The following is a 25834-nucleotide window of genomic DNA, read 5'->3' on the forward strand; positions in this document are numbered from 1 at the left end:
AGATAGTTACCTTGTTCATAAAATTGTAGGGTCTGTACAATGTTACCTTTTAGCAATAGCCTGTTCTAACTGTAGTTTCAGTTCTTAAGTATTTTTAAAGTATTTTTTGTTTCGTATGTGACAATTTGACTTCAAACTAGTGATTGCATTCAGTAATGATGTTTAGCTTGTTAAGCTTTGATCTTTGTTCTGGCCATTCTTTTGTTTATGTCTCTCTTTATTTATTTTACTTTGTACCCCGAAGAAGTGTAAACAATACACAAATTAGATAGTTTGGTCTTTAATTTTAACCTTTCATGTGGTCGTCTACGTATATATTTGTCACGTGCAGTTTGTGACTTATTGCTGATATATATATATATATATATATATATATATATATATATATATATATATATATATATATATATATATATATATATATATATATATATATATATATATATATATATATATATATATATATATATATATATATATGTATATATATATATGTATGTATATATAAATACATATATATATATATATATATATATATATATATATATATATATATATATATATATATATAAATAAATATATACATATATATATATTTATATATATATATATATATATATATATATATATATATATATATATATATATATATATATATATATATATATATATAAAGGATACTAGTGTCGAAAGGCCTATAGCACTCCAGTGTTTCCATTTCCTTCATGGATTTTATCTTTATTTATATATTCATCACGTTCCATATTTTCGTGATTCAGTTATATATATATATATATATATATATATATATATATATATATATATATATATATATATATATATATATATATATATATATATATATATATATATATATTTTATATATATATATATATATATATATATATATATATATAAATAAGAGATATTTATATCTTATATATATATATATATATATATATATATATGCGAAATAATCGAAGAGCAAGGCGTATTTGGATATACTCTAAAATGGCTTATCTTGCGGTAGAATATGACAAAGCAGAGATGATCGTTTACCCTGAAAGACTTTTTTGGCAAAGTTCAAGCTGATCCTGCAAGTGAGGCAATAACTGCTTCAGCATGTCATCTCCTACGCAGCACGTCACGACATTCGGATTGTCATGGGCCCTGCCCATTATTTGTTGCCAATTTTTATCAATGACGTAGAATCTGCAAGGAAATAGACGTCTTAGAATCATGACTGAAACTTCAAATAATATTTGAAAGGCGTTCTTAAAACTTCTTGTCTATATTCTACTTTGTATCCTGGGGGTATTTTAAAAGCAAAGGCTGATCAATTTCGTTTCACTCTAATACTAGAAACTTCCCCCGCGGTAATAAGACTGGAAATAATAGCGAAGGTTGTTATTCCTCTGGAAAGATTTGTACCTTTTGGCCTCCTTGGGAAGTTGCTTGGCAATATCGCCTCCCACAAAAACTGCTTCCAAGTAAACCCATAAGTTCTGGACGAAGAGCCACCGTTCCAGGATCTCATTCGTATTGGAAAGATCGGTGACCCATTTCTGAATCTGCTTTCGAAATGGAGCGTTGTACCTGGTGGACACAACCGCTGGCATAGTATATTAATAATAAAGTTTACCAGCTGATATACGAAGTATCAGATCAGTTAATCTTGATGCTTTCATACCCTGAGACTTCCCACGATATCAGCTGAAACATACGTAAATCGACATATATACATATTAGCTAATATGAAAACAATATGGTATACCTATTTGAAAGGAGAGATCCCAGCACCATCAGGGAATCTTCTAATTGCGATATGACCTCAGCAGTTGTGTCTCCTCTAAGTAATAATTCTCCTCTGTTCTTGAAGACTGAAAACGTCAAGTCATGTGTAGCCCATTCGTTTGTGACATTTCGTAGTTTAGCCTCTATGTCTTTCTCCTTTACAGCAGATATGCAGATATCCTGTAAAAAACAATATATATAAAAAAAAACTTTTGCCACTACAAATTGGTATCAAGAGATATCTCTCAAATCATCGTTTTAAACCTGAAATATATACAACTGCTGCATCCATTTCCTCACACATAGGATTTACCGCAACTTCAAATACTTTAAAAAATAAACTGGCTTGATACTAAAATATATAGTATTATCTGAAGTAACTGAAAATGTAATGTATAACAGAAATTACAACTTAAAATATGTGGGTAAATCGTTTACAATAAAACAGAAAAATGTTTACTTTTACAGGCAACATTTCATACCTCAATGTCTTCTTTAAATTGCAACAATGGAGTGTCCATGATATTTCTCAAACAGAAGTTCTCGCTGTCCACCTCTAAGGGTCTGTTAATGACCTCCGCAATACGCTGCCAGTGTCTTGGTTTCATGGCTTTATTAGACATAAGCTCTAACAAAGGACACATGTCATTAAAGTCGTCAATCGTTTTCTTTAAAGTATTGAAGGCTGGCCATTCTTTTAAGCCCTTTGGTAGTTTACGGCACCTGTGATAAACATTAAGGAATTAGATAGCATTTGGCCAAATTCACGTAAAGTAAAATATTGATCCGACTCAAATAAGTGAAAATGGAAATTATATATATATATATATATATATATATATATATATATATATATATATATATATATATATATATATATATATTATATACATATATATACATATATATATATATATATATATATATATATATATATATATAAATATATATATATATATATATATATATATATATATATATATGTGTGTGTGTGTGTGTGTGTGTGTGGTGTATGTGTATATGTATATATATATATATATATATATATATATATATATATATATATATATATATATATATATGTATATATACGATGATTATAATCACTTTTGTACGTGATTCATTTATCACGTATTAACACAGGTGAAAAATAAGAGACGAGGTGTAGGTCCTGACCGTTTTCGACTTTATTTCCAAGCCAATGACGAAGGACTGATACAGAGTATTAGAATTCACAAATATATATACTACAGGAACAGTACTGACGAACATACACAACCGTTTGAGACTACATATTCACCCACAGGCCGGTGTCAAGGTAGGAGCGGCCTTCAAAACTCGTTTGGCTAAAAATCACAATATACTCTCAGGGGACAATACTGATAAACATACCCACCATAGGCGACATCAGATCCACACCTGACAGGTGTCAGGGAGGCGGGGTTGGAAATTTCATTAGGACTGCTGCCCCTGTACTATGTTTACAAATTTGATAATCTTATTTCCATACATCTCTACTGCTTACATTAAAATTTAAACAATTTACAAATTTCTTTTGATATTAAAGGATCAAGTTTATACATCCCTTGACTGATATTCATATTATGGCTGCAACTTTCTTTTATAAAGCTAGATTCAATAATATTTCTTTCCAGTGCATTATTAGAATATACAGTCCTTTTTGCCCCTTCCCAGTTGATAGCATGATTTTTCTCACTAACATGTACAAAAATACCACTATTCCCTGTGCATATCTCACACATTTTTTATGCTGCTCTATTCTTCTTTCCAGTGCTTTACCCGTTTGGCAAATATAAAAGTTGTCACAACATTTACATGGAATTTTAGTATTGTCTGGAGAGTTCTTGATAAGTACATCAAAGGATGTATAAATTTGATCCTTTAATATTAAAAGAAATTTTTATATTGTTTGAATTTTAAGGTAGGCAGTAGAGATGTACGGAAATACGATTATCATATTTGTAAACACAGTGCCAATGAGTTTTCTAAATCCATCGCCCTGACACCTGCCAGGTGTGGATCTGGTGTCGCCTATGGTCGGTATGTTTAGCAGTATTGCCCCTGAGACTATATTGTGATTTTTAGCCCAAGGAGGTTTGGTGGCTGTGTGTGAATATGTAGTCTCAAACGGTTGTGTCTGTTTGTCAGTACTGTTCCTGTAGTATATGTATATTTATGACTACTAATATTCTGTATCAGTCCCCGTCAATGGCTTTGGAAATAAAGTTGAAACCGGTCAGGACCTACACCCGTCTCTCTATATTTTCACCCATTCATATATATATATATATATATATATATATATATATATATATATATATATATATATATATATATATATATATATATATATATATATATGTGTGTGTGTGTGTGTGTGTGTGTGTGTGTGTGTGTGTGTGTGTGTCCCATTTCTCCCATTTCCCTCGCCCCAAAGGCAGGTTTAAGCAGGGAAGTCCCTAAACACACCCCCATCCCCCCAGGACCTGAACTCCCTCATGGAAAAACAATAATCCCCCTCCCCTTCCTCCTCCCCTCCCTCCTCCTTTCCTATCCCTTTCCTCCCCTCCCTCTTCCCCGTATCCCTTATCCCCTCCCCTCCCCTTATCCCTTCCCTCACCATTTCCCCTTCCTCCCCATTCCCCCTTTCCTCTTCCACCTCCCCTCCCCTTCCCATTCCTCCTCTCCCCTTCCCATGAACATGAAGGGGGAACATATTAAGGGTGGGACATGAATGGGGAACTCAAGGCTAGAACATGAATTGGGAACTTATAAGTGAAGGGGAACTTATTAAGGTGGAACATGAAGGGGAAACTTGTTAGGGGCGGAGCATAAAGGGGGAATTTATTAAGGGTGGAACAGGAATGGGGAACTTATTAAGAATGGGAGAACAAATTAAGGGGGAACATGAATGGGGCACTTATTAAGAGTGGAACATGAACTGGGAACTCATTAAGGATGGAGCATGAATGGGGAACTTATTAAGAATGGAACATGAATGCGAGCTCATTAAGGATGGAGCATGAAGGGCGAGCTTATTAAGGGTGGAACAGGAAGGGGGGGCTTATTAAGGGTGGAACATGAGAGGGGAACTTACTAAGGGTGAAACAGGAATGGGGAGCTCATTAAGGATGGAACAGGAATGGGGAGCTCATTAAGAGTGGAACATGATTGGGGAGCTCAATAAGAGTGGAACATGAAAGGGGAACTTATTAAGGGTGGAACAGGAATGGGGAGCTCATTAAGGGTGGAACATGAATGGGGAACTCATAAAGGGCGGAACATGAAAGGGGAACTTATTAAGGGTGGTACAGGAATGGGGAGCTCATTAAGGGTGGAATAGGAATGGGGAGCTCATTAAGGTTGGATCATATTTGGGGAGCTCATTAAGAGTGGAACATGAAAGGGGAACTCATTAAGGGAGGAACAAGAATGGGGAGCTCATTAAAGGTGGAACATGAATGGGGAGCTCATTAAGGGTGGAACTAAAATGGGGAGCTCATTAATGGTGGAACATGAATGGGGAGTTTATGAAGGATGGAACATGAAGGGGGAGGTGAATAAGGGTGGAACATGAAAGGGGAACTTATTAAGAGTGGAATATGAAGGGAAAGCTTAATGGTGGCACATGAATGGGGAACTTATTAAGGGTGGAACATGAATGGGGTGCTCATTAAGGATGGAACATGAAAGGGAACTTATTAAGGGTGGAATATGAAGGGAAAGCTTAATGGTGGAACATGAATGGGGAACTTATTAAGGGTGGAACATGAAAGGGGAACTTATTAAGGGTGGAACACGTAAGGGGAACTTATTAAGGGTGGAATATGAAGGGAAAGACTAATGGTGGCACATGAATGGGGAACTTATTAAGGGTGGAACATGAAAGGGGAGCTTATTTAAGGTGGAACATGAAAGAGGAACTTATTAAGGGTGGAATATGAAGGGAAAGCTTAAGGATGGAACATGATTGGGGTGCTCATTAAGGGTGGAACAGGAATGGGGAGCGCATTAAGGGTGGAACATGAATGGGGAGCTCATCAAGGGTGGAACATGAATGGGGAACTTATTAAGGGTGGAACATGAAAGGGGAACTTATTAAGGGTGGAATATGAAGGGAGAGCTTAAGGATGGAACATGAATGGGGAGCTCATTAAGGGTGGAAAAGGAATGGGGAGCTCATTAAGGGTGGAACAGGAGTGGGAAGCTCATTAAGGGTGGAAGAGGTAATGGGGAGCTCATTAGGGGTGGAACAGGAATGGGGAGCTCATTAAGGGTGGAACAGGAATGGGGAGCTCCTTAAGGGTGGAACAGGAATGGGGAGCTCATTGAGGGTGGAACAGGAATGGGGAGCTCGTTAAGGGTGGAACAGGAATGAGGAGCTCGTTAAGGTAGAACAGGAATGGGGAGCTCGTTAAGGGTGGAACAGGAATGGAGAGCTCATTAAGGGTGGTACAGGAATGGGGAGCTCATTAAGGGTGGAACAGGAATGGGGAGCTCGTTAAGGGTGGAACAGGAATGGGGAGCTCGTTAAGGGTGGAACAGGAATGGGAGCTCGTTAAGGATGGAACAGGAGTGGGGAGCTCATTAAGGGTGGAACAGGAATGGGCAGCTCATTAAGGATGGAACAGGAATGGGCAGCTCATTAAGGGTGGAACGGGAATAGGGAGCTCATTAAGGGTAGAAAAGGAATGGGGAGCTCGTTAAGGATGGAACAGGAATGGGGAGCTTGTTAAGGATGGAACAGGAATGGGGAGCTTGTTAAGGGTGGAACAGAAATGGGGAGCTCATTAAGGGTGGGACAGGAATGGGGAGCTCATTTAGGGTGGAACAGGAATGGGGAGCTCGTTAAGGGTAGAACAGGAATGGGGAGCTCGTTAAGGGTGGAACAGGAATGGGGAGCTCATTAAGGATGGCACATGAATGGGGAGCTCATTAAGGGTGGAACAGGAATGGGGAGCTTGTTAAGGATGGAACAGGAATGGGGAGCTCGTTAAGGATGGAACAGGAATGGGGAGCTCATTAAGGGTGGAACAGGAATGGGGAGCTCATTAAGGGTGGAACAGGAATGGGGAGCTCATTTAGGTTGGAACAGGAATGGGGAGCTCGTTAAGGATGGAACAGGAATGGGGAGCTCATTAAGTGTGGAACAGGAATGGGGAGCTCATTAAGGGTGGCACAGGAATGGGGAGCTCATTAAGGGTGGAACATGAATGGGGAGCACATTAAGGGTGGAACATGAACTGGGAGCTCATTAAGGGGGGAACAGGAATGGGGAACTTTTTAAGGGTGGAACAGGAATGGCGACCTTATTAAGGGTGAACATGAAGGGGGAATTTATTAATGATGGAATATGAAGGGTATGGGCATGGGTATGGCACGGATATGGTTACTGGTATGGTTTAGGTATGTCCTGTGTCTATTCCCCCTGTTTTTATTTGACTTATAATTTATATGTATATATCGATGGTTTAATGTAACTTTTTGTAAGAAGGTTTTTTAATCATTACAGCCTTGAAAATGCGACGATAGCAGTTGTCGTGAAACGTCTGTATAATAAACTAATTGTAACAATGATGCCCTTTCCTTCGCCTCCAGCTTCGCCTCCAAGCTATATGTATATATATATATATATATATATATATATATATATATATATATATATATATATATATATATATATATATATATATATATATATATATATATATATATATATATATATATATATATATATATATATATATATATATATATATATATATATATATATATATATATATATATATATATATATATATATATATATATATATATATATATATATATATATATATATATATATATATATATATATATATATATATATATATATATATATATATATATATATATATATATATATATATATATATATATATATATATATATATATATATATATATATATATATATATATATATATATATATATATATATATATATATATATATATATATATATGTATATATATATATATATATATATATATATATATATATATATATATATATATATATATCTGTAAATATATATGTGTATATATATATATATATATATATATATATATATATATATATATATATATATATATATATATATATCAAAATATCAAAGTTCGGCCCATCATCATGTTAGGTAGTTCTTAAGATTACGAGGATTCACTGATATGCTTATGATTTTTCGAATGGCCGCACAAGTGTTACAGTATCTTAATAGGAAATTGCCTATTTCTATCTCATAATTAATAATCAAAGAAATCACAAGGGACATCGGTCTCTCCTGAGTTAGGCCTTAACAAAAAAAAGCTTCGAAAACCAAGAAGTTTATATCAGACTAAAAAATAAATAAATAAACAAATAAGTAAATAAATAGATAAATGAAAAAAATGGAAAGAAGGAAGCTGTACGAAGAATACGGACCTGTTCTGGAATTCCATAAGTTCATTGTTGATTTCTTCAATGTTGACATCAACCCAGGCAATGTCGTAGTAAGAGGAGACCCGGTCGATAACATCATTGTAAAGTTTATACAACTTCTGAAGCAAATTAAGTTCTTTTCTGATCTGGCCAAGTTCAGGAAATTCAGAACGTGGAAGTCTGAAAAGTTCCTCTCCCACAGAGTAACTGGAGTGTTTCCGCCAGAGGGTGTCGAAACGATTCTTAAAAATATAAGAAACAAAGTATTCGTAATCTTAGCGGGGCAATGATTCTTTTCACATTTTAGTAAATCAGTGCAAAAATTTTCCTCATATTATGAAGGCCCTTTCGGATAATGTTTTATACAATGTGCAAAGAAAGTAATCTTTTCCTAGTCTAGCTCATATTTGACTGTCGTCACAATAATTTTAAGGATATTTAATGTTATTTTAGCATGCATTACCCATAAAATTAACAAACATACGTTTGTACAATGACTGGAATAAAATATCTAAGAACTATTATTAACACGCAAAGGGAAAGGGTACACAAGGCTGTCTTCAGTGAAAGGCATAATATTGCTGTGAAATAAGCACTCATCGGGAGAAAGAGCCAGTGTCATTTGAATTATATTCCCTATATCATAAGGTCTTTTATGTATAATCAAGTTTCAAATTGTTCAAAACAAATAAGGTCATTAAGAATGTTACGAATGGAAGACTTTAAAAGATTTGGCAGTTTTATAATGATTTCTACAAGCAATCATGAGCGTAGCAAAATTCTGTTTGCTGACTGGGTAATGGTATTATTTCATGTACTTGCAAGAATAATTTTTTGCTGTTTATCAATGCAGAGTTGACTGATTGTTGCCATGTAAGTAATACCACTATTTTATTGATTGTTATAATGCAAAATGTTACCAAACTCTCCACCACCCAAAGAAATATAATAGCATTTAGAATAATAATTAGTGTTTGCAATAGTAAGAAAAGCTATCACTAGTATCTTCGCTATATTTACATTCTACAGGTATAACTTGAACTATAATAAGCAGAGAACAACCAGCTTTTAGTTTATATGTCTGTTTTAAGCAAAATAAAGTTACTCTGACTTTGGCTTCCAAAACAACCAGCTTCTTGTTTCTTTGTTTTAATTGTTAATCAAAATCCCATTACCATAACATCTAGCATAAATAGTTACAAGTTTGAATCACGCTAATTTCAATTCTTTCGCAGATGACTGAGTAATCTTTTGGAGTTTACCCTAACCCGGAGATATAAGAGAAAGATTAAAACGTATCAGAGGTATTTATCACCTCACCTATAACCATTACCTGCGCTATGACAAGTCTGTCCGAAGCTTCTTGTGGCGGTAGGCCAGGAACCATTGGACCCTGTGTTCTGTAATCATTCACAAACTTATCACAGTCCTTCTTGAACGTTGCTACATTGTGGATAAGCTCATTCCTGGTTAAAATAAAGAAATATATGCATATGTATATATATATATATATATATATATATATATATATATATATATATATATATATATATATATAAATTTTATATATTTATATATATATATATATATATATATATATATATAAATGAATTGGAATCGTCATAGTCAAGAGGTAAACATTTGAGAGAGAGAGAAAAACAAGAGAGAGAGAGAATGATTTTAGGATATAGGACAGAAAAATGACTGGACTTAGTCCATGATTTTTGATGATATGGTCTCTAATCTGAGAACCTAACCTTACATCTACACATTCAAGACCTGGTCTGGATCCTTCTGTTATTTCCCTGAACGGTCACCATTATCTGTATACCACTTGTTTTGCATTTTACTTTAATATATGTTGTTATAATTTCTTATAAAAGATGCATTTTTTACATATTCTAACATAAAATACATTAATTTCTTTGGAACTGAGGACATATTAACAGAGCCGATAAATAGTGTTTAAGAACTTTCATAAGAATTTTGTTGAGAGGTGAGAAGGATAACAGCTGTTTTCAAAAAATGTTTCAAGTTATATTTCATTTTGGAAATTATTCCACTCTGAACACAACGTATGGTTTGTATTAAAACACTTTAACAACAGGCACACTTTTCAGGTTCAATGACACCCTCGCGGGGTTGATGTGCTTTTTCGTTGTTTGTAAATAATATACATAATTTAGAAAATTATGTCGGATCTTCCCGACGCTTACTTAAAGTCCACATCGATTCCCATAGAGGTGTCAGTCATAGCACTGGTTTCATTTTAAAATCAAAAGAATTTTTAGCCATAAGGAACCATACAACTCACGTAAAGCCGATATTATGTACAGTAATTTCACAATACTTTCTTAAACCACCATTTGCTTTTCGCTCCTTTTTTTTTATATCTATTTACGTCAAGAAACTGTCGCCTTCCTTAAACAACCAAACTATTTCTACACCATAACGCATTGCCTAACCGCCTATTACTCACACCTCCCTCTCTTTCTCTCTCCCCTCTTTTTCCTGACATTGTCCTTGGGTATTCTTTTAGAGTTAGTTAGCAGCCTCACCTCTTAACAGCAGGCCCGGCAAGACCTTTGTTTTTACTGTGCACTTTTTTATCTATATTATTTCCTGAATTGTGTATAGTTTTCATTTACTTTTAGTTTAAAACCACTTCATGATTTTTATTTTACTTTTAGATTAACGAACGTTGTATTGCGTAAGTAGATATCTTTTAGATTTTAGCTTCCTAAACACTTAGTAAGATTGTACGATTTATATTTACTGCAGTCTTGATGATGGAAAAAGATATGGTTTCTGGTCTTCTCGTTGCCCTGCTTTTATTAAATTTTAGCTCACCACGAGTAAAAATCTGGTAAATTATATATATATATATATATATATATATATATATATATATATATATATATATATATATATATATATATATATATATATATATATATATATATATATATATATATATATATATATATATATATATATATATATATATATATATATATATATATATATATATATATATATATATATATATATATATATATATATATATATATATATACATATATATATATATATATATATATATATATATATATATATATATATATATATATATATATATATATATATATTATACATATATATATATAATTTACATATATATTTACATGTAAATACGTAAAAAGCGAACAATAACATCAAAGGTGTTGCCGAGCCTACTGTTAAGAGGTGAGGTTGTTAACTAAATAGGAAAAGAATACTCAAAAGCAGTTTCAGAAAAAAATGGATAGAGAAAAAGAGAGGGATGTGTGAGTAATAGGCTGTTAGACAATATATAATGGTGTGGAAGTAATTCGGTTGTTTAAGGAAGGCGACAGTTTATTGATGTAGAGATTCTAGAAGGAGCAGTGAAAGGCAATATATACACATATATATATATATATATATATATATATATATATATATATATATATATATATATATATATATTACATACATATATATATGCATATATATATACCCTCATCCACTGGGCCTTTACCTTAACATCTAACTGGAATAGCTTCCATCAAGAAATTTTTTATCTCCATCAAAATTTTGTTACTAATTATTTTCCATCTAAGCTTTTAAATAAGCTCTTTATAAATTCTTAAACAACAATTACCACCCAAAATTTTAAATACCAGCACTTCCAAAACTATCATTTAATGCAAGCGTCCACTTAATTTATGTTAAACATTTCTATCATGACTAACATAAAACTATTAACAACTATTTAATTGACGTTGATCTTGAATTGATGCCCTCTAATCCAGTGACTGAAATACCTAAATGTGTTCAGGGGGAATGCGAGGCCTCCACCCGTAGGTGGCTGAAAGTGAGAATGGACTCTTATCTAGGTGTGAGTTCCGGAACAGGTGTAAAACTAACAAACACGGAATTCTTATGTATTAGAGATCGCGCAGAAAATGTAGATATAACATAGATACAAAGACTTTCAAATGACAGGCAAGGCTCCAGTTGACCATCAATTGTTCATCAAACAGTTGATTCCCCCTGTACCTCTCGCGGGCTTTTGTTGGAACACATCGGACCCTGCGTGTCACTGTCTTCATCTTCAGTCCCAACTCGGTATACCTTGTTCAATTATTCATGTTTTGCTCTTTGCATTCTTATCATTTTATGTTAATGTTTGGACAGAGTCTGCTTAAAATTGAATTATATTTCAATTTTATAGTTTAAAGAATGTCCTGAAATGTTAGATAAATAAAGCATCCTGCGTGACGGAAGCATCCTTCTTCCCTTAGATGTTTATGTGTGTGTATATATATATATATATATATATATATATATATATATATATATATATATATATATATATATATATATATATATATATATATATATATATATATATATATATATATATATATATATATATATATATATATATATATATATATATATATATAATATATATATATATATATATATATATATATATATATATATATATATATATATGAATATATATATATATATATATATATATATATATATATATATATATTATATATATATATATATATATATATATATATATATATATATATATATATATATATATATAATATATATATATATTTAAACATAATATATTTATAATATATAATATATATAAAAATATATACAAAAGGCAAAGGGAATGTCCGAATACAATGAGCAAACGGGAATGCCCGAATACAGACATCAAACGGGAAGGCAGACAGGAATACTCTTGACTAGTCATTTGATTCCATGTTTATTCCCAACGTTTCATAATCCATGATTATATACATCATCAGGGGTTCTAGAATTAAAAAAAAAAAAAAAAAAAGCATTTACAATGAAAATTACAGAAAAAATATACAAAGGCAAAGTCAGAACATAAAAAACGACAATCGACTTAAAAGGAAAATTTTTACACAAAGGACACCGAGGAATAGGCAAAACACTGAGAAATTAATTAAAACAAAAAGCACATATAAAAGACAAGTAAAAACAAATTATATTTAAACTGTTTATGTTTTAAAAACTAAAATTTAAAATCACATTAAGAAAATAAATAAATACATAAATAAAAGTGACTAAGGGTATGGAGCCAACCTGTCAAAAACATTATTATTACGACAGGTATAAAGGAACAGCCGAAGTCTGAGTGTTCAGTTTCGGAACAAGCTGTTTTATCATCAGAGACTCGAGTATTGGCAGTTCCAGTTGGCTAGAAGTTCGTCCAATTATGCAAAAATCTTTGTTTTCAATGGGAGTTTTACAAAATTTCGCAAGACTTGATGTTGGAGTGTTTGGGGTTGGAGATTTTTACCCCTTACGAAAATTTACCCCCTATGTGAATCTATGCGTACTTTTAGAAGTCTCTGAGTGGATCCCACATAAATCCCCGAGCTACACTTGGGGCAAGAATACTTATACACCACTCTGGAGGGCATCGTAGCACAAAGCTGATCCTTAAATTCAAGAATAGAGCTAATTGTTAGGGGTTGATTGAAACAAGTTTAACATGCAGAGCACCAAAATGTTTTTGAATTATGCTAGTAAATTTTGTTCTAAAATGGACATCATGACAGTATGGAAACTTGGCATAAAAGTGTATTTTTGGTACTGTAAGGGTATAACGATTAGTGTAAAACTTCTTGTTAAGTATTGTATTGAGGCTATTAAAAACTATCTTAGAAGGAAAACTATTGTGTTTAAAATATTCTAAAAGAAAGGTTACTTCATCATGAAAAGCTTTCCAACCAGAGGTGAGGAATGGTTTGAAAAGGAAGAGGTGGGCAGAGTAAATAAAGGGAACTTAAATATCGTAAAATGGGTAAGATACGTGGATGACATCTTGATTATTTACAAGGGAGAAAGGGAAGATCTACACAAGTTCTTAGAAAACATAAATAAACTAAATGAACACATCAAGTTCACAATAGAAGAAGAGAAGGAGGGAGAAATTCCTTTCTTGGATGTCCTGGTTAAGAGGGAAGGGGAAAATTTAAAATTCAAGGTATATAGGAAGAAGACACATACCAACTCATACATACATAGGTTCTCCAGTCATAGGAAAGAAATAAAAATAGGAGTAATGACAGGGTTGGCCATCAGGTCTTATAGGATTTGCAGTCCTGAATTTTTAGATGAAGAGCTGGATTACCTGAGGGAGAGTTTTAGGAGATTAGGCTACCCTAAGTATTGGTGGGAGTGGGCACACATCAAAGCAAGGAAAAACTATTTTGGGTAGAGGGAAAGGATAGAAAAGGAACACCTGTTATGGAAGAAAATAATTACAGTCCCGGACAACAACTCTATTGTACCCATCAACAGAAAGCTAGATAATTTCAAATTGATAGGCAGCTCCAAAAACACCATTAGGAATAAAATAGTTAGAAACAAAAGTCGGTAGAGGGGAAAGAGATTAGGGGGGGGCGGGTATATATATGGCAGCGTGTCTAGACTGTGAAGAAGGGTACTATGGCGAAACTGGCAAATCATGTAAAGAGCGAAGCAAACAACGTCTGCAGAACATAAGACGTTATAATCAGATGTCAGCAGTTGCCAAACACTGTTGGGAAAAGGACCATAAAATAGACTGGGAAAATATGAGTTTTCTGTACAGGAACACCAACAAAACGACCAGACTAGTTGTACGAGTAGAGAACGCCTTCATAACTTGCGCCAACAACACAATGGCAGGCAACACCGGAAACGGCTTTGAAGACAGCATATCTAGAAAAATCGTATACTCCACAGTAGCAAGGAAACGAAGGAAAAACGCAAGAGAACGCACGGAAAATGGACACCTGGAAGAAGAAGGGGGGCAGAGAAAGGCCAAGATCAAGAGGGGGTGGGGGTCACACAGGAGGAGCTAGGCGATTGTAGGATCAAAAGTACCCAGCACACAGATATAAATACAGCTGGACTACGCATCCGCTCATTGTACAGATACTTGATAATGTGGACTGTTTGTCCAAGAAAGCTTGTAACTTTTTCTGAATAAATGCTCCATTACATACCATCCAGTTTGAATGAGGTCCTTTTTTAGTACTTCTACTAATGCACAGAATAATTGTGTATGTGATAAAGTTAATATATATATATATATATATATATATATATATATATATATATATATATATATATATATATATATATATATATATATATATATATATATATATAAATTTCTGACTTACATTGGGACCTAACCCTGTCTTTCAATGAGAGGCCAGGGAATTAGCAATTCACCATGTCTGGGTGAATTGCTAACTCCCTGGCTTTTTCATCAGAACGACCGGGGTTCGGTTCCGATTTGAGTCAGATGTTTACTTCTGTGGAACACGTTTTCGTGTTTTTATTATTCACACACACATACATACATATATATATATATATATATATATATATATATATATATATATATATATATATATATATATATATATATATGTGTGTGTGTGTGTGTGTGTGTGTGTGTGTGTGTGTGTGTGTGTGTAAAGTGTGATTCTGCTGACAAAGAGCGTGACATGCATTACACGTGGTATGTGTGATATATATCCTATGAATGTGTTTAAATGCTATATGTAATGAAAACTTGATAATGTAGGCAGAGTCGTGAAAACTGTTTTGGTTTGTAAAGTAGCCAAATTATCAAGTAAAATCAAGTTAAAACCCTCAGAAAGACCCCCAAAAAATATTTCGTGTTTTGTTTTTGCAAAAGATTACAAAACTTTTATGAATTGTATGAAAAAGTGTATGATTAATTTCAAAACCAAATTACGTAGGCTATTTTCAAAGCATTAAGTCATTATATTTTTAAACTTTACATTATGCCTGCAGTCCTCTAGTTTAAAAACATTTATGTCACTTGGCAGTGAGCCATTTACGAAACATCCCATCACACTAGTTCATGAAAAGTCCACCATTTTCCATGCAACCGTACAAAGGAAAGAGCTTGACCTTTGAAACAGAAGGGACACGCTAATTATTGGGCTCCAGCCTTTAATGCTAATGGAAATGATGTCCCTTTGTTTGCTGGATTTACAGTTAGAGTAATTTTGTTCTTTAGTATTTATTCCTGACACGTTTGTCTTCATTGCCCTCGCAGTGGATTCTTATATTTCTGAAGCCTGTCTATGTTACTTACCATGATAATAAGCATTACTTAATGTTCCTGAAAATAATAATGTTTTTGCAGATGAACTTATCTCGTCACCGGAACATTAAAATCAATTGTAGGGTTATAAATGCAAACTGTCTCCTGAAACTGAAAATACATTAACAAAAGCAAGGCATCCTACCTGAAGTATGGTTGCACTCGAGACAAGAGATTTTGTACGTCTACAGCCTGAATCAGTACTTTCGTCCAGGTAAATCGGAGGCTATCGACCCTTTCTGCCTCTTCTTGTGTTAAACCAAATTCGTACTTCACAAGAAGCCCAAAGGATTCCTAGAAAATACGTTGATATCATTATAAATGTTATGTATTTGATTTCATTTAGAAAAGAAGGATTAGGAACGGCAAAGTTCGAAATATAAGTTGTTCCTTTAAAATCACACTAAGTCTGTTCTTTTTAGTTAACGATGAGCACGTCTTCTACGAAACAAGTAACATAGACGGTAAAGAGATTCAGAGTTTTGATAGAAGCATAGAATAGAATAACTGATTAAAGAAAAGTCACAGGTTGCATTTGGTTGTACCGAGTTACTCACTTAACGCCTTTCAGTCATTCCCAACGAAATAAATTCCTCTTCCATTTTAGTTTTCTGTAAAAGGAAACTATTGAGATGGCTTTGCCCCATCGTCTGCACTTTTTCCTGTCCGCATTTTTTCAGTCCACCTTCAGATCTTAAAAACTACTGAGGCTAGAGGGCTGCAAATTGGTATGTTGATCATCCACTCTCCAGTCACCAAACATACCAAATTGCAGCCCTCTAGCATCAGTAGTTTTATTTTATTTAAGGTTGAAATTAGCATTAATCATGGTTTGGCAACGGTATAGGACAGGCCACCTCCGGCCCGTGGCCGAAAGCTTCATGGGCCGCGGCCCTTACAGAAAACTCGATTGCGCCGAAGAAACTTCGGTGCATTTTTCAATTTTTTTTCCTTAAGCTCTCTTGAATGACCACATGGATCTGTAAAAGTCTATAACATATCTTTAGAGTAAAAAAAAAATTTATGACGAGCGATAGGAATTTTACTAATCCCAAAGGGTTTCGAGAAAAAATATCGTCTGTATGAAATTATAGATCTCTAAGATTTATAATTTTACTTCAAATTTGCATAAGAAACAATATTCTGCTTTGTGTTTTGAAAAGTAAATACAAGTTATATCTCTGTACGAGATGCTTTTTACATGCTCCAAAACTCTATACGAAAAGATTTAAGAAAAGTCTGTTTATGAAATCGTATTTTTATCTCAATCACTGCAGCATTAACAGTACTGTGATTAAATATGATTTTGTTATAATAGACTTGTGGGTACAAATGACAGAAAAAGATAAAACAATGGGGAAGTATTGTACTTTTCAATGAGAAGTGAGGACATTTGTAAGTCTGATTATTTTGGGGATGAGACAAAATGGACTAACGATTCTTCTTTTGCTATATACTTTTGCTTAAAAGTAAGACTTGGTTATCGTTGTTGTGCTGCAGCTACGATTCAGTTTGCACCTACAACCATTTAGGTTGCAAGATTTTTCAAAAACTGTGAAATTACATATTTCATACACACTAAGTATTTTTTCAGAAACCTTTTGGGAGTAATAAATTTTCTATCTCTCGTCACGAAAATTTCTTGACTCTAAAGATGAAAATATTATATGTTAAAGACTATTACACATCCACGTAGTCATTAAAAGAGAGAGCTTGTAGAAAAAAGAAAAAAATGCGGCGAAGTTTCTTCTGCGCAATCGAGTTCTCTGTACACCGTATAATGCTGTATGAGCCGGGGCCTATGGAACTTTCAGCCACGGCCAGGTGGTGGCCTGCCCTATAGCGTTGCCAGACGCACGATCATGACTAACTTCAACCCTAAATAAAATGAAAACTACTGAGGTTAGAGGGCTGCAATTTGCTAAGTGTGATGATTGGAGGGTGGATGACCAACATACCAATTTGCAGCCCTCTAGCCTCAGTGGACAGAAAAAAGTACGGACGGACAGACAAAGGCGGCACAATAGTTTTCTTTTCAGAAAACTAGAAGGTGGCAGGAACAGACACATTCATTTTTAGAAAGCAACTCAGGGTGGATGGTGAATTTAAAAACTGTGACGGGATAGTGAGAACTGTGAAATAGTGAAAAGGTAATAAAATAAATAGTAAACTATGACGTAATCATGACGCCATGTCAACTTCCGCCCTTTCTTGGGAGGAGAGTAACCGACAGAGAGGTCTGTCAGGAGCGAGATGGATCATAGGGTGAGCAAGCAAAGACGAGACTTCGAATTTCCACGAACCACGCAAGAGAAGCATTAATGTCAAGGAAACTTGATTCATTTTGTGATTCTCCTTTCTTTCAGCTTAATTAAGTAAAAATAATTGATAACAAGAAACTAACGTCGTTCCTACTTGAGTGAAGAGCCAGCCAAGACTTAACTATAGGGATATAGACAGTAACTAGATTTCGTGAAGAGGAACCGCTGAAGGACATGCAACCCTAAAAGCTCAGTGGCCGCTACTGCAGGGTTTCAGATGATTCCAGTCAGCTCCTTGTTATCAATGTCTTTACTCAAGCTGAAAGAACGGGCAATCGCAAATGAAGCAGGGCAATCGTAAGCATTTCCTGTACAGTCATTTGCATCGAAAAAAATTCCTCTTCAATTTGTAGTTTTCTGTAAATGAAAACTATTCAGATGGCTTTGTCTGTCCGTCCGCATTTTCTCTTTCCGCACTTTTTCTGTCCTCACTCAGATCTTAAAAACTACCGAGGCTAGAGGGCAACGATGTAGGATAGGCCACCACCGGGCTGTGGTTAAAGTTTCATGGGCCGCGGCTCATACAGCATTATACCGAGACCACCGAAAGAGAGATCTATTTTCAGTGGCCTGGATTATAAGCTGCCGCGGCTGTACAGAAAAATTGATTGCGCCGAAGAAACTTGGCACATTTCTTACCTCTTTTGTTTTGCTGCGACTTTGCTTTCGTTGAGAGGGTAAGCATAGCTTTTATGAGGTGATCAGAAACGCTCGAGTTCAGCTTTACTACTTCCCGTTGAGGGCAATCGCAGGAAGCATTTCCTGACAACCTCCAAAACCTAACAATCACTCGCAGGGAACAAAATTCGTCTTTCTTTTAATGATCACAAAATTCTATAATAGCCTCTAACATTTATATTCCACCCAAAAATTAGTCCGTGGTTAGATATTTCTTCTTTCGAAAAAGATAAGAATTTGATTTTCACATCTAAAATGCTCTAGATATCGGTTCTGAAATTATAAGCTTATTATAAATAATCTTACCTCAATTGGGTCAATAGCATCATCCATGTCGAGCTCCAGGTCACGGGTCTTTCGAAGGATGTCGATTGCGCTCTTGATGTCATCCAGGTCTTTCAAGGGGCGCTCAAGTCGACGAGAAAACTCGCTGATTTGTGCAAAGAGCCTCTCCATCTCCTTCATGTGGGTCGTCTTCAGCGTTTCACAGTATTTTTCTACCCAAAGGGAAGCTTCTATGGCAAGAGACTTTTTCAGATTCTCTTCAAAGCAAGAGAGAGTGAAAGGGAACATTAGAAATGATCCTGCAAATTCGGGGATTCTTCCTACCTGAAGTGTCAGAGCTACAACTAATGAGAAAATATGAGGAATTTAGGATATAAAAAAAGTTTTCATTAAAGATCTTAGACATCTGATCTATTGTCATAACCCGTTATCCAATGTAATGGCAGGAAAAATTGGTTTTACCTTTGATTGATAATTGCCTGGAAAGATTAAAAGCGCTTTCTCTCTCTCTCTCTCTCTCTCTCTCTCTCTCTCTCTCTCTCTCTCTCTCTCTCTCTCTCTCTCATATTCAAGATATTAAAATTTTTCATTGTGATAAAGGTCGGGGAGGTAGTTCAGGTATTTATGTTAGGAATGACTTGAAAATTATAAAACTGATACTAATGTTTTCACACCAGATGATGTTGAAGTTGAGGAGGTATATTTGAATACTCAATGTTGGAAATTCCTGTCTTTTATTGTTGATTGTACCTACTGACATCCACGGTCCTCAGCCAAATCTTGAATATTTACTAGATGTTTTTAGGTCTATAAATTATCGTGATAAACTCATGTATACTTAGGACATGTAAATGACGATTTGTTGAAGTGTAGTAGCAAGTTTATGAAAGTAATAAAACAGACAAAGCTTAACGTTATGAGTGATAAACCTACTGCTCACTAAAAACTCGGTAGCTTTATTAGGCCCTCTCTTAACAAATAAACCAGGCAATATCACTTCTTCTGATGTAAAAGATGGCCCTATAGCTGACCATGATCTTGTTACCGCAATTATTGGTATTCCGAAACCGAAGAGAAGCCCTGCAGAAAAACGTTCAGAAGTCTAGACAACTACACTGTTGTTGTTGTAATCTGCTACTAGATAAAATCAATAGCTTAAAACAAATTCTATACACAGATGCCATAGGTAAACAAGTTATTATACTCACACAGTCTTTAATAACTGCTTGCAACAAGAGACATAATCCCATTATGACAAGAAACACAATCCGACCTAAATCAAAGCCCCATGGGATAAATGGCACTACCAAAGCTTAGTTAAAAGAAAGATGCTTCACAGTGCTCTGTAAAGAAGGACCGGTTAAATGCTGGCCTCCGGCAACAGTATAAAGTATAGAGAGAATATATCAGAACTTTGATGGAGACGGTGAGAAGAGATTATTATAGACAAAAATTTGAGAAATTTAGAAAAAATATAGCAAAAAAGAATAATGGAAAATGATAAAAAGTAAGACCAGAGAGACAAAAATTTTTAAGTACTTAAAAATGAGAAACATAAAACAAAGGAATTTAATCATTAAAACTTTCTATATAACTTAAATCTAATTGTGATAAAAGAATGAGTTTTACTTTAAGCCCTGTAGATATGAACTGCGTCATTCTTGCTATCAAGGCTCTAACCGAAATAATGCGCTCGTCTCAGACTGCACTAGGCTAAGATTTATAATAGACGCATTACCAGTAATTGCGTTTTATATTCAAATTCTCATAATAATGAACACCTCTATTGTTACTCATATATTTCCTGATACATGGAAAATCTCATATTTTATCGATATACAAAAATGTTGTTAAATATAGTGTTGGCAATGATAGACTCATCTCTCATTTGCCCTTTTTCGCAAAAACACTTGAAAAAATAGTAGCTATCAGTTAATGTCTATCTTGAGGAGAATAGACTGTTTTCAAATAACCAACCAGGCTTAAGAGCAAAGCTCTCAACAGAGACAGCCCTTTTTCAAGTAACTGACAAGCATTATCAAAAGACTGCTCACGGTAAAACATCTTTTTAGTCTTATTTGATCTTTCTGAGTCTTTCGATAGAATTAGTCAAGAGACATTAATGGCGAAATGCTTGAAACTAAATAGATCCCTACCAATTAGTTTCGAAGTTGCACAAGTGATCACTGCCAGAGTGCCAGTCTTCTTCTTCGTTTAGGAAATACGGTTTCGTCTTCATAAGTTATTTCAAACGGAGTTCCCCAAGGTCCCATCTTATGTCCAATTCTTTTCATAATTTGTGTAAATGATTTATCAGGAAAAGCAAACAAATTTGGCAATAGACAAATGATACTCAAATAATTTTAAGAAAAGGGATAGTCGGCAGAGAAAACTTGATTAATCGGGCCGAAGATACACAATGTGCTGAAAAGTTTATTTCGAGAAAAACGTCCTTTGCATCTTCATAGGTTCTGCACATTTTATAGCTTGTGCCCCTTCAGAAGTAAAAATGGAAGTCGGTTATATTAACATAACTCCTAGTATCTCTTAGCACGTATGTAAACAACTTTGGTATGTAAATGGAATATTTATTTGTCACATGAAACATATACTGTAGACAATATAGCTAAACAGGACACTGACACTTTATCTTACATAAATCGCATCACACATTGCGTTGGTTCTAATACACGGATAATAGTAGTTCAGTCTCTGGTTCTCAATATTATTAATTATTGGTTACAAGGCTGGCCTGATATAAAATAAACGAACGAGTCACTCGCTAATGCGTGGCAATGCGTATCCTCGTAGCGGAGCAAAGTAACATTCCATTTAAAGGAAATTAAAATTATAATCGTTTTTTCGCGTGTATTTTTTTTTTTTTTTTAAGAATTGAAATATCAGTTTTTTTCCTGTAATTCGGCCTACAAAATTTTTTTGGTCTGAAAAGGGTTTTATTTTAGTAATCAAAATTTGTAGGCTGATATGTTTTGCGTATACAGCGTTAAAAACAGGACTATTCATTAAATTTTGTTTATTTGTCATAGTCAGAATATAAAAACGTGTTGAATACTAACCTTTAAATTTTTGGCTAGGCCTAATGATCCTTGCCTAATCTGTGAAAGGCGGGGATTCCTATAACATGCACTAAAATTTTGTTAAGTATTTGTGTGGTATGAGATTTTCATAATCGATAACGTATTCTTTTACAGCTGTTATGTGCAAATATATAATTGGCCATTACAACGCTGATTGGCCTCCTCAATTGTCGATTTGACCTAATTCTGAACCCGTACGCTGAGGACTAGATCATCCACCCCTTGAGAGAAAATATGTTTATATTCTCCAAAATGAGGTAAAACAAGAAAAACAAATATAATGAATTTCCATCTGTTATTAACATCTGGAATGGGTGGCAGATAATCTTGATAGTGAGCAAGAGGCTGAAACGTGACATTAAAAAATTTCTTATAGTAGAAAAAGCTTAACTAATAAAACTTCGGTAAATACTTTCGAATATAATTAAAGAACAACAACATCTAAAGATAAGTCAATATATTCTTTCCAGCACAATTAAAGTAAAACAACAGTAAATTATGTTTACCACATATATTCAATAAAGCGGTTTCATTCATTAATTTGTAAAAAAAGAAAAAGATAATAATAATCCCAATTTCCTTCTCTGGTATATCTGAATTCTTTTGCGTATTTGTAAAAAAAAAATTTATTTCAATTTAAGGCTTTTGATGGTACTAAAAAGAAAACTGGTATATGTAAAATTTAGACGTTATCGTGCATCCAAAGCGGTCTACTCAACATTCGACATTGCAGGCGTGCCAACCAAACTGCATACGGCAATGTATGTCACCACCCTTCAGGAAAGCGGACTGTATTTAGTTTGAGGAAATTATAAATTATATAATATTTTTATAATAATATGTTATTTGCTAACTTAGAATAACATTCTTTCTTTTAACAGAAAGATCTTTATACACATGATACTCTTTTAACACGGTTGGTAGGACTGTTCATATTTAAACATAATGAAATATTTCATGATGATTCGGACAACATGCTTAAAAATTTGCATAAAGCAAGGAATTTTCTTGCAGTTTTATTTTTCACTTGCTTCAATTGATACTTCTTTTCTTATTAAAATTTTTTTTCAAACTAATAAATATATATACGGACCATAAAAAAAAGAAATAGGTCCGGACGATATATTTCGTAAAGTGATGCAGTATTAAAAAACGTAATTGTGCAACTTCAAACACTCAAACTCAGCGTCTTCAAAAATGACAAAACTTTCGCAGAGAGAGTAGCAACAATAGGGGAACGAAAATACGATCATACTTCTCCTTAACTCAAAAATGCTACAGTGGTTAAGGAAATACTAGCTATATCATGACATCTATCTACAAGTTTTTGAAGTTATTCAAGATGTACTGCCTGAATGATTATTTGAATTCCCTCGAGCATGTGATGTTCAGCATTTTAGAGTGACTAAAGAGTGTGACGACTTATATGAGCCTCGAGCAAATATAAAAATGGAAGAAGTACTGCAAGGATTGCTGGGACATCGTACTGGGGTTAGTTTTCGAGTGACTTAAAGGAAAACGAGCAAAATGTCGCATTTGAAGAATAACCTCAAAAAGCACCTAAAACACAGTGAAGCTTAGGAAACCTTACATTTTATTACAGGTAGGTGTCAATCTACAGACTGAATTGCACCAATAAAAATATACGTTTATATAAGTTTATGTAATTGATACTTTTGAAAAAAAATCAACTGACTGTCGTCAAGGTTTTTACTATTGTCACATTGCAAATGATACTTTTGTATTTTATATTTCTATGTGTAATTATTTTAAAAGGGAAGTTAAATTTCTAACTTTTTATATGTCTCTCCCTCTCTAATATGAATTTTTGTGATACTACGTGACACCGTATTGACGCACTCGTACTTAGACACAGACGCCCACTAATTCACATAAACACACGTTCTCCTGATATCACACCAGGAAACACACACACACACCTACACACACCTACACACACACACACACACACACACACACACATACATATATATATATATATATATATATATATATATATATATATATATATATATATATATATATATATATATATATATATATATATATATATGAGAGAGAGAGAATGGAGCTGTTGCTCAATAGCATACAAAGGCGAACCGATGGGACAGGCATTTTATACATAAAACATATTCAAATATATTATTCACGTATATTATATTGAAAACACTGAATCACAGTCCCTTCAGGAGTTCGTAACCATTCCTCCCTAAAAAAGTTGTGTCCATGATACTTGTAACAAACTACAAACTAGATGGACAGCTTTTTTTCAAGAAGAATGGCTACGAACTCATGAAATGACTCGCTAAAGAAGAGGATATCATTATAACAAAATGAGAAAGGAAAGGGTACTGTTATTTTATACAAATGTTATTTCAGAAAAAAAAATGGTAGCTATTTTGAATGACCAGTAAAAATATTTACCAGTGTTATTTTCTTAGGGGCCATCAGATGGTTTTTTTTTTTTATGGAATGCCACAAACGCACAAGGATGTAGTCCCCTAAGACCTATTTTATCATCGCGCTACACCCGAACTATAAACTGGCAAAAGTATTTTCCAGGATTAAGATCTTTCATGGTTAGCCTTGAAGTAGGATCGGTCTTCATCAATGTCCCTGTAGAGGAGACTATAGAGACTATTTTTAGCAAATTATTTCCTGATCCAGATTCTCTTTTTATGATTTAACAAGACGTTCTTCAGACAGTTTTTAGAACTGGCCGTGCTGGACGCGCCTTTTGTTTTGATGGAAGACGTTGCCATGGGGTCACCGATTGGCCTCACGTTTGTTAACATATTTATAATCTCCTTGGAAGAGAAAATTCTGGAAGAATGCCTCTTAAGTTCCACCCTTTGCTTTATCGTAGATATGTAGATGACACGTTTGCGCTATTTCGGTACGAACGTGAAGATGATGCATTTTTAGAATTTATTAATAGACAGC

The 25834-nt window shown here is 33.9% G+C and overlaps 1 protein-coding gene across 1 annotated transcript in view; it reads right to left on the bottom strand.

The window, feature by feature from the left end:
• LOC136832859 (dynein axonemal heavy chain 5-like) overlaps window positions 1-25834 on the bottom strand; it is a 401416-nt gene that overhangs the window by 236823 nt on the left and 138759 nt on the right. The window contains 8 exon segments of the mRNA XM_067094521.1: window positions 1060-1212; window positions 1432-1596; window positions 1775-1974; window positions 2277-2517; window positions 8277-8515; window positions 9607-9739; window positions 16634-16782; window positions 19794-20029. Of these exon segments, the coding sequence (XP_066950622.1) occupies window positions 1060-1212; window positions 1432-1596; window positions 1775-1974; window positions 2277-2517; window positions 8277-8515; window positions 9607-9739; window positions 16634-16782; window positions 19794-20029 (1516 nt within the window).

This window comes from Macrobrachium rosenbergii, chromosome 50 (genome assembly GCF_040412425.1).
Source record: "Macrobrachium rosenbergii isolate ZJJX-2024 chromosome 50, ASM4041242v1, whole genome shotgun sequence".
Lineage (NCBI taxonomy): Eukaryota > Metazoa > Arthropoda > Malacostraca > Decapoda > Palaemonidae > Macrobrachium > Macrobrachium rosenbergii.